The sequence below is a fragment of the Pseudorca crassidens genome, chromosome 4 (genome assembly GCF_039906515.1).
Source record: "Pseudorca crassidens isolate mPseCra1 chromosome 4, mPseCra1.hap1, whole genome shotgun sequence".
Lineage (NCBI taxonomy): Eukaryota > Metazoa > Chordata > Mammalia > Artiodactyla > Delphinidae > Pseudorca > Pseudorca crassidens.
The window spans coordinates 146,957,391-146,974,465 of record NC_090299.1 but is presented as its reverse complement, the minus strand read 5'-3'; the positions used below and the strand labels follow the sequence as shown (position 1 = coordinate 146,974,465).

General features: G+C 42.2%; 2 protein-coding genes across 9 annotated transcripts in view; one reads left to right on the top strand and one right to left on the bottom strand.

Annotated features, from left to right (window-relative positions):
• HERC3 (HECT and RLD domain containing E3 ubiquitin protein ligase 3) overlaps positions 1 to 17,075 on the top strand; it is a 137,501-nt gene that overhangs the window by 97,922 nt on the left and 22,504 nt on the right. The window lies entirely within an intron of this gene.
• On the bottom strand, positions 4,792 to 6,831 carry NAP1L5 (nucleosome assembly protein 1 like 5). The gene has a single exon (XM_067736986.1). It carries the CDS (start codon positions 6,581 to 6,583, stop codon positions 6,047 to 6,049), a length of 537 nt encoding a protein of 178 aa, XP_067593087.1. The 5' UTR covers positions 6,584 to 6,831; the 3' UTR covers positions 4,792 to 6,046.

Sequence of the window (17,075 nt, the reverse complement as noted above, 5' to 3'; positions counted from 1 at the left end):
TGTTACCATGACTTTCTAAAAAATAGCTTCTCTCTTTCTAAAAAAGTTTTCAAATCTTTGTGCAGTAAAATGTGCTGTCGTTTTAAATATTGCCAGGCAGAGGGGGGTTCTTATTTTTATTGCCAGTAAGCGATGCTTGAAATTTAAACATGGAATGGCTTCTGTGTTAGGTCCAAGTTTGGGTTTTGGCTTTTCTGTGTTGCTAGCACTCATCGAACACACGGTGGGGAGCTCACCCACTGCTTTAGGCACTGTTGTCCATGACTCTGTACTCGGTGACTGGAGCAGACCCCCTTGCTGACACAGTTACCTGCTGGGAAGGCTTCTGAGAACCTAGTGTGGTTACTGCCTCATTACATTGTATTGCTGTCAGAGTTAGGGACAGCCAGAAGAAGACAAGCATATGTTTTTTCCTTTATCTTTAATGTTGCAAAAAGCAGAAATCTTAACATTAAAGCATGTTGAGATCCCGGTAAGAAAGCTTGTATACGACGCTAAAAGATTAATCATTGCAGCTGTTATTTCCTTTTGACTCTTATATGCCATAACCTCATCACCGGGGGTCCTTTTTGGGTATTTCATAGATTAGTCTAAGAAAATTAAATGAAAGAACCAAAAGAATAACACCTGCTGGATTTTTAACTTGAGCGTTGTGTATACAGATACTGCTGGCATTGAAGCTGTTTCTGTTAACAGTAAGATATTTGCTGTCACCAGTGCCCTGGAGGGAGATGTCAGAAGGGTACCAATTCTGTATCCATAATTTATTACATTCCATTTGGACTTAAAATTGCTTTCTTTCCTTGGACAAGAGCTGCAGACAGACAATTGAATTATAAGCATCCAGGTAAGAGAACATCCATGGGTGATTGCTGGTGGCCACATCTTAGCTACATCTTGGAACAACTGGCAGTCACATCTGAATAATACTGCATTACATGACTATTTGTGGTTAAGTAGTTCTCACACTCTGTGGCATGGTGTTACTACCATTAATTAAAAAACCCCACATATCATTCTAGATTTCCCCCAGTTTAACTCAATTTAATCAAATCAAATGCAATCAATATCTTCCCCCATTTCTTCCATATTAAAAAAGGGGTGGGGAGAGGGCATAGTGAAAAGGAAATGCCAGGCACCTAGATTCCATAGAGAGAACCTGAGAATAAAACCCACACATGACAAATCCTTCTAGCGCCTTAAGATCTACTGAAGTTAGGACTAATGAAAGACTTCACTTGATCTCTTTTTTTTTATCGTCTTTATTCGAGTATAATTGCTTTACAGTGGTGTGTTAGTTTCTGCTTTATAGCAAAGTGAATCAGCTATACATATATCCCCATATCTCCTCCCTCTTGCGTCTTCCTCCCACCTTGATCTCTTGAGATAGTCTGTGAGAGGTGTAATCGTTAAGATCTGCGTGGTACTCGCACTGGGCTGTTATAGGAATAGCAGATAATTAAAATGCCAGTAACGTTTCTCGAGTGCTTCCCTTGTGTCAGGCATTATTCTGAGTCCTTCCCACGCAGTCCTCCCCACTTTACAGTTGAAGAAACTGAGGCAGAGAGAGACAAAAGTCACTTGTTCAAGGTTACACAGCCGGAGGTCCAGTGTTCAAACACCAGAGCCAGGATTCAGAGCCATTCTGTTTGACTGACACTGCCACTTAGAGGGCCAAGACCAGGGCTCCAGCGTCCCCAGGTCCCCTCATCCCTAGAAGATAAATGACTTTGAAGAGTTTGCCGTTTTTGTTTCAGGCAGACTATGCAATTTTTTAAAAACAAAGTTGGCATAGTTAAAGACATACAATGTACGTTTATAAGTGTATGGCTGAATTTTTAAACTTAGGTTGAGATGGTGCTTATATATATAATGTTATTGTAAAGCCCTCATGAACACCCTTAATAATGGCTGCACAGCCTGCTGTGTAAATGTGTATTTTCTATTCTTTCCCTTTTGCGTATCTGGCTTGTTTCTGTGTCTTTTTTTTTTTTCTTTCCCTTTTTTTCTTTCTCTTCCCCCTCCATTTTTAATAACACTGTATCAGTCATCTTATGTATAAAGCTTTGTTTGTTTTTAAAATTTCTTTTTAATGGTAAGGTCCCAAGGGTGAAATTGAATTAGTGTAGATCATTTTGAATTTGTTGATATTTTTACTAAATTGATTTTGCTAATGAATTACACCAGCTTATACATTATCGTCAATGTATGAGAAGTACCCATTTCATCGAATCCTTACAAATACTGTTCTTTTTTTCATCTAATCTAATTTAATCAGAAACTTGACCTCACTTGTAAAATTTGTATTTCTTCCATGCATAGGCTACTTGACATATTCTGCCCAGCATTGATCCTTTTTACTGATGTTTACCTCTAAAATACTTTTGTTTAAAAAAAATGAATGAGATAGAAGTCGTCATTGCCCAGCATTATTAATGTATTAAATGCCACTGAATTGTTCATTTAAAATGGCTATGTTTTGTGAATTCCACCCCAATAAAAAAAAGTGTTTGTGTCTACGTGTGTGCACATGCAAATGCGTCTGTGTACACTGAATTGTAAACTCTCGGAGAGCTGCTGTGATGTGCTCGGGCAGGGAGCTAGGGCATGCTGCAGTCTTCTGCATAATGCTCTTAGAGACTGAGTTGAATGTGTAATGCACAGTTGCCTTTCTTTCTGCCAGTTACTTTGTGCGTTGCTTACTAATTTGGGCCTCTAATGGATGAAAAAAGGTTTATGAGTGAGAGCGTTTGACCTGCCTTCAAGGGAGGGTATCCTGCTACATGTTAACACACAAGATTTATGTCTGCCTGAGGAACTATCAAATAAGCAGTGCAGGAAACAGAGGGGAAAGATCAACCCAGTTAGGAAAATGGTGGAAATTGTTTGACATTGTGAAGGGCACATTATGTGCCTTCTCTTGAGAAAAGTAACCAACAGTGGTATGACTGGTAGCTAGAAAACCCCACAGCTAAAGTCTTATCGTAAGTGAAAGAAAGATTGCTGGCCAGAGCACACAGCTCGGCCTGCATATCCTCCAGACCTTGCTGGAGGCCTGGTCCACTTAGTATTGCCCTTTCAGGACGTGTCTTGCTGCCCCAAACAGGATTGCAGTATTTCCCTTTTTTAAAGTCGTCTGCTGATGTCCTTTACGTTTTTCTCTATTAAGATGAAATGATTTTCATATCATTTGTATCAACTCTTTGTTGTATTAAGACTATTAGCCCTTTGCCATTTGTATTTATTGCAGATTTTATTCCCAGTTTGCTGTTTACTTTTAAAAATGTGGAGTCTGTTTAAATCTCTAAAACTTCTTAATTTTTGTGTTGTCGTGCCTGTCGATTATTTCTTTTGGTCTTAAATCATTCTAAATGTAACCTTTCCCTGTCTAGTAATTGCTACTTAATAATATATTTTCTTCAATTAAAAAAATTTTTTTTGTGTCTGGTCTAAGGTAAAAATCTTGTTTTCCTATTCTTACAGGTGAAGATTAGGGTAATTATATGGTTCCAGATCCAGTTTGGGTTTTGATTTGAAGTGTAATAAATTAAAAGTTAATTTGGGAAGAATTGACACTTTTGTGATATTCAAGCTCACCTTCCAAAGGCCTCTTTTACAGTTCTTTGTGATACTGTTTTTTTTTTCATTGGTTATATACATTTTTATTAGAGGTTTTTATAAATATTTTGGTTTCTTACTTCTACTGTGAAAGAGAGCCCTTCGCATATATTTTTATCAGTAGTAGTGCCTAGAAATAGTTATTGGTTTTTATATATTTATATGTCTGTTCTATTCCTCAAATTTGTGAATGTGACAGCTTTCAGTTGATTCTCTTGGGTTTTCTATGTATAGTAATCACATGCCTGAAAAAAAAATTTTTTTCCCCCCACTAACTACACACCTTATTTGTTTCATTCAGTTTTGCTTTTTTGTGGGACCTAGAAAAATATTAAATGACAGTCTCTTACTCCTAGGGATAAGAAATGAATATTGAATTTTTTTAGATTTTTTCCCTTCTATTTCAGATAATCATGGTTAAGATAATCATTGACTTACGTAATACATTATTTTGATTTTCTCTTTTTGTTGTCCTGGCCCTAAGGAAGATTAATAATACATTAAGGTTTCACTCAACTATTGCCATTAGCAACAGGTCAGAGCTTCCTTCCGTTCCCTAAGGTAAAGCAGTCTAATTTTGCTTCTAATTTTAACCCTTAAGGGAAATGGAAGAAAACACATCTGTGTTTAAAATTTTGGGGGGGGGTCCTCAGTTTTATACTTCATTTAGAATGCCCAAATATAAAGCTGAAATAGACTTTTTAATATATGCATAATGTCACATTAAAGTCTTTTGTCCTTTCTGGGAAGAAATCAAAACCTGATTTTTATACTGAGGAAAACAAAACAAGACAGTTTATTGAACTACCTGTGTTTATGAATTAAAGCCCACTTTAACAGTAATATCATGAACTTAGGAATATAATATGTATTTTTTCTTCTTTCGTAATTTAGGAGGATTGAATTTCAAATCATCCTCTTTATCTTTCATATAATAATAATAACCATAATAATAATAGCTAAAATATCTTGAACCCTTAGGGTCAGACACTGGTCTGTGGGATTTATGTAAATTAACTAGTTTGTTCTTCATAATAACCTGTGAGGAAGGGACTTACTATCCCCTTTTATAGATGAGGAGAAACTGAACACAGATTAACGTAATTGCCCAAGATTCATTGCTAATAGGAGGCAGAGCTGGGATTTGATTCCAGGCAGTCAGGGTATGAGTCCTTTTGTTTTTTGAAAATACTGTTTTATTAACACCACAGTGGTAAACAACGTTATGCTTAAATTTCTTTACAGATCACACAATTCAAACCCCACAAAGAAGCTAAGAGTCTTTACATTAAATGTGTCCTCCTAAAAATCCTTTACTGTATGACAGTCTGTTCTCAAGCAGAAAAATTTGATTATGCACCATTTTATATTTAATATGTCACATTTACATAGCAAAATAAGGAAGGCACAGCTAACACAAGCAAACTTAAACCCTTTCTACTTCTGAGCTGGGGATGGGGACACACAGTTGGATTGGTTCTTCAAGTATGTATTTTTTCCACACATTAGCTTCCGTGAAGAGTTCTGATAATTTTCACAGCTACATTCTAAAAGCTACAAGACAAAAAGACATCACAAGGATCCAACATGACACTGGATACACATGCTTTACAGAATTTACTAGATTCTACATCTTTTCAAGTAAATTAATATTTCTAAAATGCTAGATAAAGGGATCAATACTTAAACATTGTTTTTTTTAACACCTTTGTAAATAGACACTACCAGGGAAACACATAAACACGAGACTGTAAATAATGAACACATATGTTGACAATAGTGTACAGGTTATACACCCTCCTTCTCAGAACCAAATATTCAGTACAGTCTTTAGAATTTGAAGTGGCAGTTTTCTGGGCCTCATTAACAGTACTGTCATGATCTCCGGCACGGGCTTCCTCCATCCCATCACGCTTCTCTGAAGTGTAAAGCTGATGTCTGGGTTATGAAAGCAAAGTCTTAAAGATGAGATTTTTCTTGGGTTCTGATGCTTCTGAGCTGGAAAAATGCAAGACTAAAGAAATTGAAGAATTAGGCATTGAGAACATGTTCGGTCTCGGCTTGGGTGTTCTGTGCGTAGTGTGATGACAGTGTGATCAAAGGGTTTCAAAGTGACGTTCTTTGCTTCACATCTACTTGACACCCTTAGGAAGTCTCAACTCCAGCCCTCGCAGAAGAGATCATGAAAAAGCCATTTTAAATTTAACTCGTTTACAACACCTTTTGGTGTATTGGTGTTCAGATTGGAAACGGGCTGGCCAGAACCTGATTGCGTCGATTTAATATGATCCTAGGAATGTCAGAATTGATTCACATTGTACTTTGGTCCAAAACCTGAGCCTTTTCAAGTCCACCGATGTGTAAAAGAAAAAAAAAATCGGGGTTTTGAATCTGCGTCGTCATTCTCCTCTGCAATATCTGCCCCCGCTTATTTCTGGGCGTCGTCAGACACTGCAGAGTGGGGACCCTCATCTCTGGCGGCAGCAGCCGCCGCCTCCACCGCAGGCTCTCCCTCCTCCTCCTCCTCCTCGTACTCTTCATCCTCCAACTCCTCGTCGTCACCCTCTAAGGTCCACGCACACCCCTCCATCTCACCGGTGAGCTCCTGGATCTTAGCGAGTAAGGGCTTATAGATGTCGTTATACTTCTTCTCCAGAGCCTGGAATTCCTTATCAAATTTGGCTTCTATCTTATCGCACCGCTTCTGCAGCTTTTTGAGGGCCAGGACTCGGCATTTCACCGAGTTAGGCAGGCTCTCGATAAAGTCATTTCTAGGCTTCGGTGCATTCTCTGCAGGCGTCTGGGGCTCCTCAGCCGTCTGACCGACCGCGCCGTCGGAGTCGCCGGACGCGCTGTCAGAATCTCCCCCCTGCGCACCGCCTTCCGCCATTACCTCCTCCTCCGCCGCCGCTGCCGCCGCCGCCTGGCTCGGCTCCGCCGGGCCCTGGTTCTCCGAGTCGGCCATGTTCGCCGAGCAGCGCAGAGGTCTCGGTGGCTCCCGCGGAGAGCTGCCCGCGAGCTGCGCCCCGGCGATCCTGCGGCAAGCGGCAAGCGGCACTGACGTCGGCCGCGGCGGGGACGTGGGCGCGGCCCCGCCTTTTGCCCCCGCGGGCGCTTGACTGGCTCCCCAGAATCAGCTGATGGTCGGGCCTTCGACCCGCACCAGCCAGCCGACCGCCGATGCTGCGCTGCCGTCTCCCCGCAGTGCGGACGACGTCCGGACCCGTTTCTTAGCCCGTCCGCCTGCGCACGCCTCCCCCCACAGTAGAGCGGGGCTGCGGCTGGCCGCGGGGATCCGCCGTGGGGAAGGGCTCAGCCTTGGCCGTCGTGCTCCTCTAGCCCGCCGAGGGCTTCATCTCCATCCGCCAGTGCGCCTGGCTTGGCGTTTGTCTGCATCTCCCCTTAGCTGGCGTTGGGCTGGCGTTGGGCTGCCGTTGGCAGGGAGTCTCTGGCTTACTCTTGGGGAGCCGTCTTTAAGCACCTGAGATTTCACTGACTTCTTTTCCGGGAAGTGGAGGTGCGGGGAGAGCGGGCTCCGTCCCACCCCCTTGACGACCTGGGTGCATGTGATGATGGGGGCGGGAATAGTGCAGTTTACATGCCCCCCATCACCCCTGCCCCCCAACCCCAACAGCCCCTTTTGGCCCTTTCCCAGCTTAGCAGCATATATACTGGTGGCAGGGTCTCTTCTCTCAGCTAGACGGACCCTGGAAGCATCTTTGGAGCCGTTTGGATAGGGAATCTCGGCACTACGTTATCCTGGAATGTTCTCGAAGGGTCCTCGGAATGAAGCGGCAGGAGGGCCACAGAAAGCAAGACCGTGTAAACCCTGAGGCCCAGGCCGAGGGCCCCCTGCCTTCCCGGGCCTGAAGCATGTGTTTAGGACTGCCGTTCCTTGGGGACGCGCTGGCACACACACGCACGCACGCACAGGCGTTGTCCCCGAGGCACGTTCAGCACCTGTGCTATGGCTCTTACTGGTGATTCGTGTATGAGAACATGAAGAAAAGCTATTAAATACCGAACTCTTGTTCTCTAGTAGCCAGGTGAGTAGAGACTTTAGTTCCTCATTTATTAAATCAGAACGATAGCTTCTGGAATAAGGATAAGGGCACATAGTTTTAGGTATGGAACGCAAACGATCTTTACCGGGGTTCTTCAGAAATGGTTTCAAATTCGGCATGACTGATACAAATGCTTTTCCTTCATCAGTTATACTGGGACTTGCTGAAGCTTTTCCATAAAACCTGTGACTGTAAGGAAATTACTTCCCTAAGTACATTTGGTGCCGTCTTTTGGTTCTTGCGGATATGAGTTAATATGTAAAGCACTTAGTACTGACACTTGGTGCGCACTTGGTAAGTGTTTTGTTGGCAAAATAATTAAATTGCGTTTATTAATCCACAAAGATAACCTGCGATAATAATTCTCTTACAAAAGGACATCTTTGTGCCCATCCCCAAAGAAAGTTACTATTTATAAAAGACCCAATATATTCCCATTAGCAAACATGCTAGTTTTTTTTTTGTTGCTTGTGATTCGTATTACTTACTTTCTTAATTCCGTTCCAGATAATTTATTGTCTGCTTCCCTGTTAGCATTTGTAATGACTGAGGTTTTTTTTGTTAGGTTTCAGTCTTAACTCTGACTGAATTTGCTGTAATGATATATCTATATTTAGTTGGCTGATCGTATACATATTCCAAATACCATGTATGAAATATGTATAGGATCAGCTAGCTAAAGCGACCTTGAGGTTAGGAATGCCTTTTCTCATTTTTAAAAGTAAGGAACTGGGGCTTCCCTGGTGGCGCAGTGGTTGAGAGTCCGCCTGCCGATGCAGGGGACACGGGTTCGTGCCCCGGTCCGGGAGGATCCCACATGCCGCGGAGCAGCTGGGCCCGTGAGCCATGGCCGCTGAGCCTGCGCGTCCGGAGCCTATGGTCCGCAACGGGAGAGGCCACAACAGTGAGAGGCCCGCGTACCGCAAAAAAAAAAAAAAAAAAAAAGTTAAAAGTAAGGAACTTAGAAGCAGAAAAAGAAAGTGAAATAAATATTCTCTTACAATTATGTATCACCTGCTTGGCAGAATCGGGCAGAAACCAGGCCTTCAAACTCCAGCAGTATAGAAGCTATGGCATACTTTAAAAAGACAAAACAAAACAAGACCCAAACTTTATTCAAATCTACTTAACTAACTTAACTTGCTTGAGACAGCCAGGGTGTGCCCGTCTTTTAGGATTTTTATGTTCCCATCTTTAAAAAAATTTTAAACTTCGCCTTGAGCTGTGGGGTTCTTGGACTCCTTCATCAACAGAAGCTGAGAAGAGGCCACGTAAGAAATTCAAGCAAGGCTTTATTGGGACTCGTGCTACAGCACAAGGGAGCTAAAGCACGTTCACAGTTTCCCTTTTCATTCCCGAAGCGGGGAGGTGAGCGGGTTCCTTATCTGGGGCGAGGGTAGGAATGGGTCCAGGGGTCAGGCCAGAGGGGTAGCTTCGCTGGTCTGCCCAGCCCCTTGGTGGGTCTGTGTGCAGGGGGCGTGCGCAGTACCCTGCTTTTTGTTCCTGGTACCCTGCTTTTGCTCCTGGTTCCTCAGAAGTGACGTTGGGTTTTTGGTCTTTTTGTACCTTGTTCCCTGTTCGTAATTTGCCCCAACTGGGCACCCATGCGGTTATTTTTAGTCCCTTCTGCTTTCTTTGTATTTTGCTGCTGGAGGAGATGTTTGTCCAGGTGCCAGCACTGCAGCAAAGGGTCCCAGCCAGTCTCAAGGCTACTCTTTTTATTTTTTTTAAGTCTGTATTGAGATATAATTTGTTTACCATAAAGTTTACCCTTTTTAGGATACTTTGACAGACATACAGAGTCACGGAAACACTACAGTAATGGAACTGCAGAGCAGTAACCTCATCCCCCCAGATACGCTCCTGGTCTTTCCCTTCCGGCCCGACCTGGCAGCCATTGATCTGTCTCTGTAATTCTGACTTTTCCCCAGAACGTCACATAAATGGAATCATATGTGTGTAGCCTTTTTCACTCAGCATGATGAATTTGAGATTCATCAGTGGTGTTCCGTATACTGTATTAGTACTTTGTTCCTTTTTATTACTGAGTAATATTCCCATTTGAGTTATTTCCAGGGTTTTTTTTTTGTGATTACGGATAATGATGCTGTGAACATTCATCAGCAGATTTCTGTGTGAACAGAGGTCTTTATTTCTCTTGGCTAAGTATCTAGAAGTGGAATTGCTGGGTCATGTGGTAAATGTGGGTTTAACTTTATAAGAAACTTCACGGTGTTTGCCACAGCGCTGTCCCCCTTGCCGTCACATTAGCAGTGCATGAGAGTTGCAGTTGTTCCGCACCCTCACCAGCAGTTGGTATTGTTGGTTTTTTGTCCCCTCATCTCAGAGCTGTGTATGTGTCCATGATGATTAGAGATGTTATCTTCCAGCGTGCTTACGTGCCACTCATGTATCTCCTTTAATAAAATGTCTGTTTAGAGCTTTCGCCCATTTTCTAAATTGAAACTTTTGCTCATTAATTTTTTAATGTTTTTATATATTCTGGGTACAGGTCCTACGTAAGATATGTGTTTTGTAAATATGTTCTTTCAGTCTGGGGCTTGTCTTTCATTTTTGTAATAGTGTCTTCAAAAAGCAGATATTTTAAATTTTGATAAATCCATTTTATTAACTTTTTCTTTATAGATTATGCTTTGGGTGTCATAATTAAGAAATCTTTGCCAACTTCAAGGCTGTAAAGATTTGGTCTTATGTTTTCTTCTGGAAGTTTTACAACTTAAAGTTTCACTTTTAGACCCCGATCCATATTGAGTTAACTTTTAAATAGGTGTCAGGTATAAGGATAGATACCTTTAGCATATGAATATTCTGTTGATGCAGTACGACTTCTATTGAAAATACTCTCCTTTCTCCACAGAATTGCTCATTCAAATTTGGCAAAAATTAACTGTCCATGTACCTGTGGATCCATTTCTGGACTCTCTGTTCTGTTGCACTGATTTATGTGTCCTTTCACCAATACCACACTTGGTAACTGTAGCTTTATAATAATAAGTCATGAAATTAGGTAATTCAAGTTGGCTAACTCTGTTCTTTTTCAAAATTGTTTTGCTTTTCTAGGTCCTTTGACTTTCTATATTAATTTCAGAATTGGTTTGACAAGCTTTTAAAAAGACCCTTACTACAGTTTGGATTCAGACTTCTGAAAACGCTTGGCAATGCATATAGTACCTGCTTTTTAAAATCTGTGTGTTTAAAAATAAACTCATTAAGAGTTGTGTCATTTTATGGGCTTTGTGGACTCTAGTGTACTGTGGGGCTGCAGGTAACACATAGCTGTGAATTGCACGATGTGCCGTCACGCTGTGAAGTCCTTATCTTGGCATACTGTAATTTCTCACACAGCTGTCACGTTGGAAGCAAGCAAGGTGGGGTACGGAGGGCACTTCGATGAGGTGGGGTTGAGAGCATAGGTCTGTACTCAGATATCTGGCTTCAGTTTCTGCCCCTGCCCTTCTACTAGTTGTTTTCTTGAATTCAGTTGTGAAATTGGAATAATGATCACATCAACTTCAAAAAAGTTGTTTTTTCTTGACTGTTTGTATATTTATTGAGTTACAATTCTTATACCGTAAAGTTTACTCAAAGGGTGGCCTTGAGTATTCACTGAGATAGCGTGTATCCAAGTACTTATTGCAGTGACTAGCACCTAGTAAACACTCCGTAACTGTTAATGATCACTATTAAAGAAAAGCATGTGGTGAGAGCAGTACTAATTGACAGATAGAGATTAGAGTCTGTGTATTAATTTGCTAGGGCTGCTGTAAAAAAAATACTACAGACTAAGTGGTTTAAACAACAGGAATTTATTGTCTCACAGTTCTGGAAGCTAGAACTCCAAAACCAAGGTGTTGGCAGGGTTGCATCCTTCCGGGGGCTGTGAGGGAAGGAATTAGTCCAGACCTCTCTCCTCGGCTTGTGGATAGCTTCTTCTCCCTGTGTCTCTTCGCATTGTCTTCCCTCTGTGCAGGTCTGTGTGCACGTTTCCCCTTTTCATAGGGATAGCAGTCGTTGCCTTAGGACTCACCCTAATACTTTCATTTTAACTTGATAACCTTTGTAAAGACCCTATCTCCAAATAAGGTCACCTTCTGAGGTAATGGGGGTTAGGACTTTAATATATGAATTTTAGGGAGACGCAGTCCAACCCATAACGTACTGTTCTCTGCCTCCCCCTCCAAATTCATGTCTTTCTCACCTGTAAAATACATTCACTCAATTTCAGCACCCCCCAAAGTCTTAACCTATTCCAGCATCAACTCAAAGTCTCTTCTGTAATGGTTAGTTTTATGTGTCAGCTTGGCTGGGCCATGGAGTACCCAGATGTTTGGTCAGACGTTACTCTGGGTATGTCTGTGAAGATGTCTCTGGTCGAGATTAACGTTTGAATCAGGAAACTGAGTAAAGCAGATTGCCTTCCCTGATGTGCATGGGTCTCATCCAATCAGTTGAAGGCCTGAATAGAAGCAAAAGGCTGAGTAAGGGGGACGACTCCTGCCTGACTGCCTTTGAGCTGGGACATGGGTTTTCTGTTTTTGGTTTTTTTTAAAATAAATTTACGTATTTATTTTTGGCCGTGTTGGGTCTTCGTTGCTGTGCACGGGCTTTCTCTAGTTGTGGCGAGCGGGGGCTACTCTTTCGTTGTGGTGCGTGGGCTTCTCATTGCAGTGGCTTCTCGTTGCAGAGCACGGGATCTAGGCGCGCAGGATTCAGTACTTGTGACACGTGGGCTTCAGTAGTTGTGGCTCGCGGGCTCTAGAGCGCAGGCTCGGTAGTTGTGGTGCACGGGCTTAGTTGCTCCGCGGCATGTGGGATCTCCCCGGACCAGGGCTCGAACCCGTGTCCCCTGCATTGGCAGGCGGATTCTTAACCACTGCGCCACCAGGGAAGCCCCAGGACATCAGTTTTTTCCTGCCTTCAGACTCTGACGGAAGCATCAGCCCTTCCTGGGTCTCGAGCCTGCCTGCCTTTGGACCAGAGCTGCATCATCTGCTCGCCTGGGTCTCTAGCTTGCAGATCTTGTGGTCTGTCAGCCTCTGGAATTGCATGAACTAATTCTTTATAATCTCTCTCTCTATTTATATATGTATATACCCATATGCCCACACACTTCCTATTGGTTCTGTTTCCCTGGAGAGTCTGGACTAATATATCATGTAAATATCGTCTAAGTCAGGTATGAGTGAGACTTAAGGTTTGATTCATCCTGAGACAGAATTCTTCTATAGCCTGTGAACTTGTGAAACCAGACAGATTATTCCAAATACAATGGTGGGACAGGCATTGGAAGGACATTCTCATTCTAAAAGGAGGAAGAAAGGGGCCAGAGGTCCCAAGCAAATTATAAACCTAGCAGGGCAAATTTCATTAGTTTTTTTTTTAATACATCTTTATTGGAGTATAATTGCTTCACAGTACCATGTTAGTTTCTGTTGCACAACAAAGCGAACCAGCCATATGCATACACATGTCCCCATATCCCCTCCTTCTTGAGCCTCCCTCCCACCCTCCCAATCGCACCCCTCTAGGTCATCGCAAAGCACGGAGCCGATCTCCCTGTGCTATGCTGCTGCTTCCCACCAGCCAACTATTTTACATTCGGTAGTGTATATATGTCAATGCTACTCTCACTTCACCCCAGCTTCGCCCTCCCACCCCATGTCATCATGTCCATTCTCTATGTCTACCTCTTTATTCCTGCCCTGCAACTAGGTTCACCAGTACCATTTTTTTTTTTTTTAGATTCTATATATATGTGTTAGCATAAGGTATTTGTTTTTCTCTTTCTGACTTACTTCACTCTGTATGACAGACTCTAGGTCCATCCACCTCATTACAAATAGCTCAATTTCGTTTCTTTTTATGGCTGAGTAATATTCCATTGTATATATGTACCACATCTTCTTTATCCATTCATCCGATGATGGACACTTAGGTTGCTTCCATGTCCTGGCTATTGTAAATAGTGCTGCAATGAACATTGTGGTACATGACTCTTTTTGAATTATGGTTTCTCAGGGTATATGCCCAGTAGTGGGATTGCTGGGTCATATGGTAGTTCTAGTTTTAGTTTTTTAAGGAACCTCCATACTGTTCTCCATAGTGGCTGTATCAGTTCACATTCCCACCAACAGTGTAGGAGGGTTCCTTTTTCACCACACCCTTTCCAGCATTTTTTGTTTTTAGCTTTTTTGATAATGGCCATTCTGTCATTCGATTTTTAAAAATAATTTTATTGGTGTACAGTTGATTTACAGTGTTGTGTAGTTTCTGCTGTACAGCGAAGTGAATCAGTTATACATATACATACACATCCACTCTTTTTCAGATTCTTTTCCCATATAGGTCATTACAAAGTATTGAGTAAAGTTCCCTGTGCTATACAGTAGGTTCTTATTAGTTATCTATTTTACATACAGTAGTGTGTTTATGTCAATCCCAGTCTCCCAATTCATCCCCCAGCTTCCCCCCCGGTAACCATAAGTTTGTTTGCTACATCTGTAACTCTATTTCTGTTTTGTAAATAAGTTAATTTGTACCATTTTTTTAGATTCCACGTATAAGTGATATCATATGATATTTGTCTTTCTCTGACTGACTTCATTCAGTGTGACGATCTCTAGGTCCACCCATGTTGCTGCAGATAGCATTATTTCATTCTTTTTATGGCTGAGTAATATTCCATTGTATATATATACCACATCTTCTTTATCCATTCCTCTGTTGATGGACATTTAGGTTCCTTCCATGTCCTGGCTGTTGTAAATAGTGCTGCAGTGAACATTGGGGTATGTGTATCTTTTTGAATTACGGTTTTCTCTGGATATACGCCCAGGAGTAGGATTGCTGGATCATATGGTAGCTCTATTTTTAGTGTTTTAAGGAACATAGTGGCTGTACCGATTTACATTCCCACGAACAGTGTGGGAGGATTCTCTTTTCTCCACACCCTCTCCAGCATTTATTGTTTGTAGATTTTTTGGTGATGGCCATTCTGAGTGGTGTGAGGTGACACCTCGTTGTAGTTTTGATTTGCATTTCCCTGATAAGTAGTGAAGAGCATCTTTCATGTGCATCTGTATCTCTTCTTTGGAGAAATGTCTGTTTAGATCTTCCACCCATTTCTGGATTGGGTTGTTGGGGTTTTTTTTGATATTGAGCTGCATGAGCTGTTTATGTATTTTGGAGATTAATCCTTTGTCAGTCACTTCGTTTGCAAATATTTTCTCCCATTCTGTTTATTAGATATTTTTAAAATATTTACTTATTTATTATTTATTTGGCTGCGTTGGCACGTGGGATCTTTTGTTGCGGCGTGCGGGCTTCTCTCTAGTTGTGGCGCGCAGGCTGCAGAGTGTGCGGGCTCAGTAGCTGCGGCACATGGGCTCTAGAGCACGCAGGCTTAGTTGCCCCGCAGCAGGTGGGATCTTAGTTACCCCGCAGCATGTGGGATCTTAGTTCCCTGAGCAGGGGTTGAACCCGCGTTCCCCTGCATTGGAATGCGGATTCTTAACCACTGGATCACCAGGGAAGTCCCCTACTCATTAGATTTTAAGACTTGGAGAACAATCCTCTGTGGGTCCGTGCTCTGTCCTCTGGCCCACTGGGATAGTAGTCCTGGCTTCTGGAGCCATGGAAGTGCCGGCCTTGTTCCTGGACCTATGCCCATGGTGGTAGTGATAGCCCTACTGGACTCTTATCTGCCGTTGGGGTCATTCTTCCCTTTTCTTGAAAGATAACACTTGTTCACAGCCAGTTAGCTCTACTGACTCCTTTCACACCTGTGGAATCCTGACAGGCTTTCTTCATATTTTACCATCTTTGCCCCTTCAGTGCAAGCTGGCAGTGCTGGTATAAAATTCTCATAAACCTTGTTGGCCTCCCAGGCAATTCATGGGGGTCCAAGCCATCAGACCAGAGGGTCCTCCACATATCTTTCCTGGAGAGCCACATCTCTGTTCCTGGCTTCTGCTGAGATGATTGATGCAAGAGTCACATGCCTGATCTCTTCAGCAAACCATTGTTCAGCCACACCCTTGGCTTTTTTCCAGACCATGACATATGGATAGTCTGAGAATTTTCCAAACCTTCAAGTTCTAGTTCTTTTTTTTTTTTTGACTCTCCCTATGTCTGTTTTTTGTTTAACACCTTTATTGGAGTATAATTGCTTTACAATGGTGTGTTAGTTTCTGCCTTATAACAAAGTGAATCAGCTATACATATACATACATCCCCATATCTCCTGCCTCTTGCGTCTCCCTCCCACCCTCCCTATCCCACCCCTCTAGGTGGTCACAAAGCACCGAGCTGATGTCCCTGTTCTATGTGGCTGCTTCCCACTAGCTATCTGTTTTACATTTGGTAGTGTATATATGTCAATGCTATTCTCTCACTTCGTCCCAGTTTACCCTTCCCCCTCCCCGTGTCCTCAAGTCCATTCTCTACGTCTGCATCTTTATTCCTGTCCTGCCCCTAGGTTCATGAGAACCATTTTTTTTTTTTTTTGGATTCCATATATATGTGTTAGCATAGTATTTGTTTTTCTCTTTCTGACTTACTTCGCTCTATATGACAGACTCTAGGTCCATCCACCTCACTACAAATAACTCATTTTCATTTCTTTTTTATGGCTGAGTAATATTCCATTGTATATATGTGCCACATCCTCTTTATCCATTCTTCGACACTTAGGTTGCTTCCATGTCCTGGGTATTGTAAATAGAGCTGCAGTGAACATTGTGGTACATGACTTTTTTTGAATTATGGTTTTCTCAGGGTATATGCCCAATAGTGGTATTACTCTGGGTGGTATGGTAGTTCTATTTTTAGTTTTTTAAGGAACCTCCATACTGTTCTCCATAGTGGCTGTATCCATTTACATTCCCACCAACAGTGCAAGAGGGTTCCCTTTTCTCCACACCCTCTCCAGCATTTATTGTCTGTAGATTTTTGGATGATGGCCATTCTGACTGGTGTGAGGTGGTACCTCATTGTAGTTTTGAATTGCATTTCTCTAATGATTAGTGATGTTGAGCATCCTTTCACGTGTTTGTTGGCAATCTGTATATCTTCTTTGGAGAAATGTCTGTTTAGGTCTTATGCCCATTTTTGGATTGGGTTGTTTGTTTTTTGACAGTGAGCTGCATGAGCTGCTTGTATATTTTGGAGATTAATCCTTTGTCAGTTGCTTCATTTGCAGATATTTTCTCCCACACTGAGGGCTATCTTTTTGTCTTGTTTATGGTTTCCTTTGCTGTGCAAAACCTCTTAAATTTCATTAGGTCCCGTTTGTTTTTATTTCCATTTCTCTAGGAGGTGGGTCAAAAAGGATCTTGCTGTGATGGATGTCATAGAGTGTTCTGCCTATGTTCT

Coding starts and splice junctions, on each gene's coding strand:
- NAP1L5 (XM_067736986.1), bottom strand. CDS start 6,583: ATGGCCGACTCGGAGAACCAGGGCCCGGCGGAGCCGAGCCAGGCGGCG.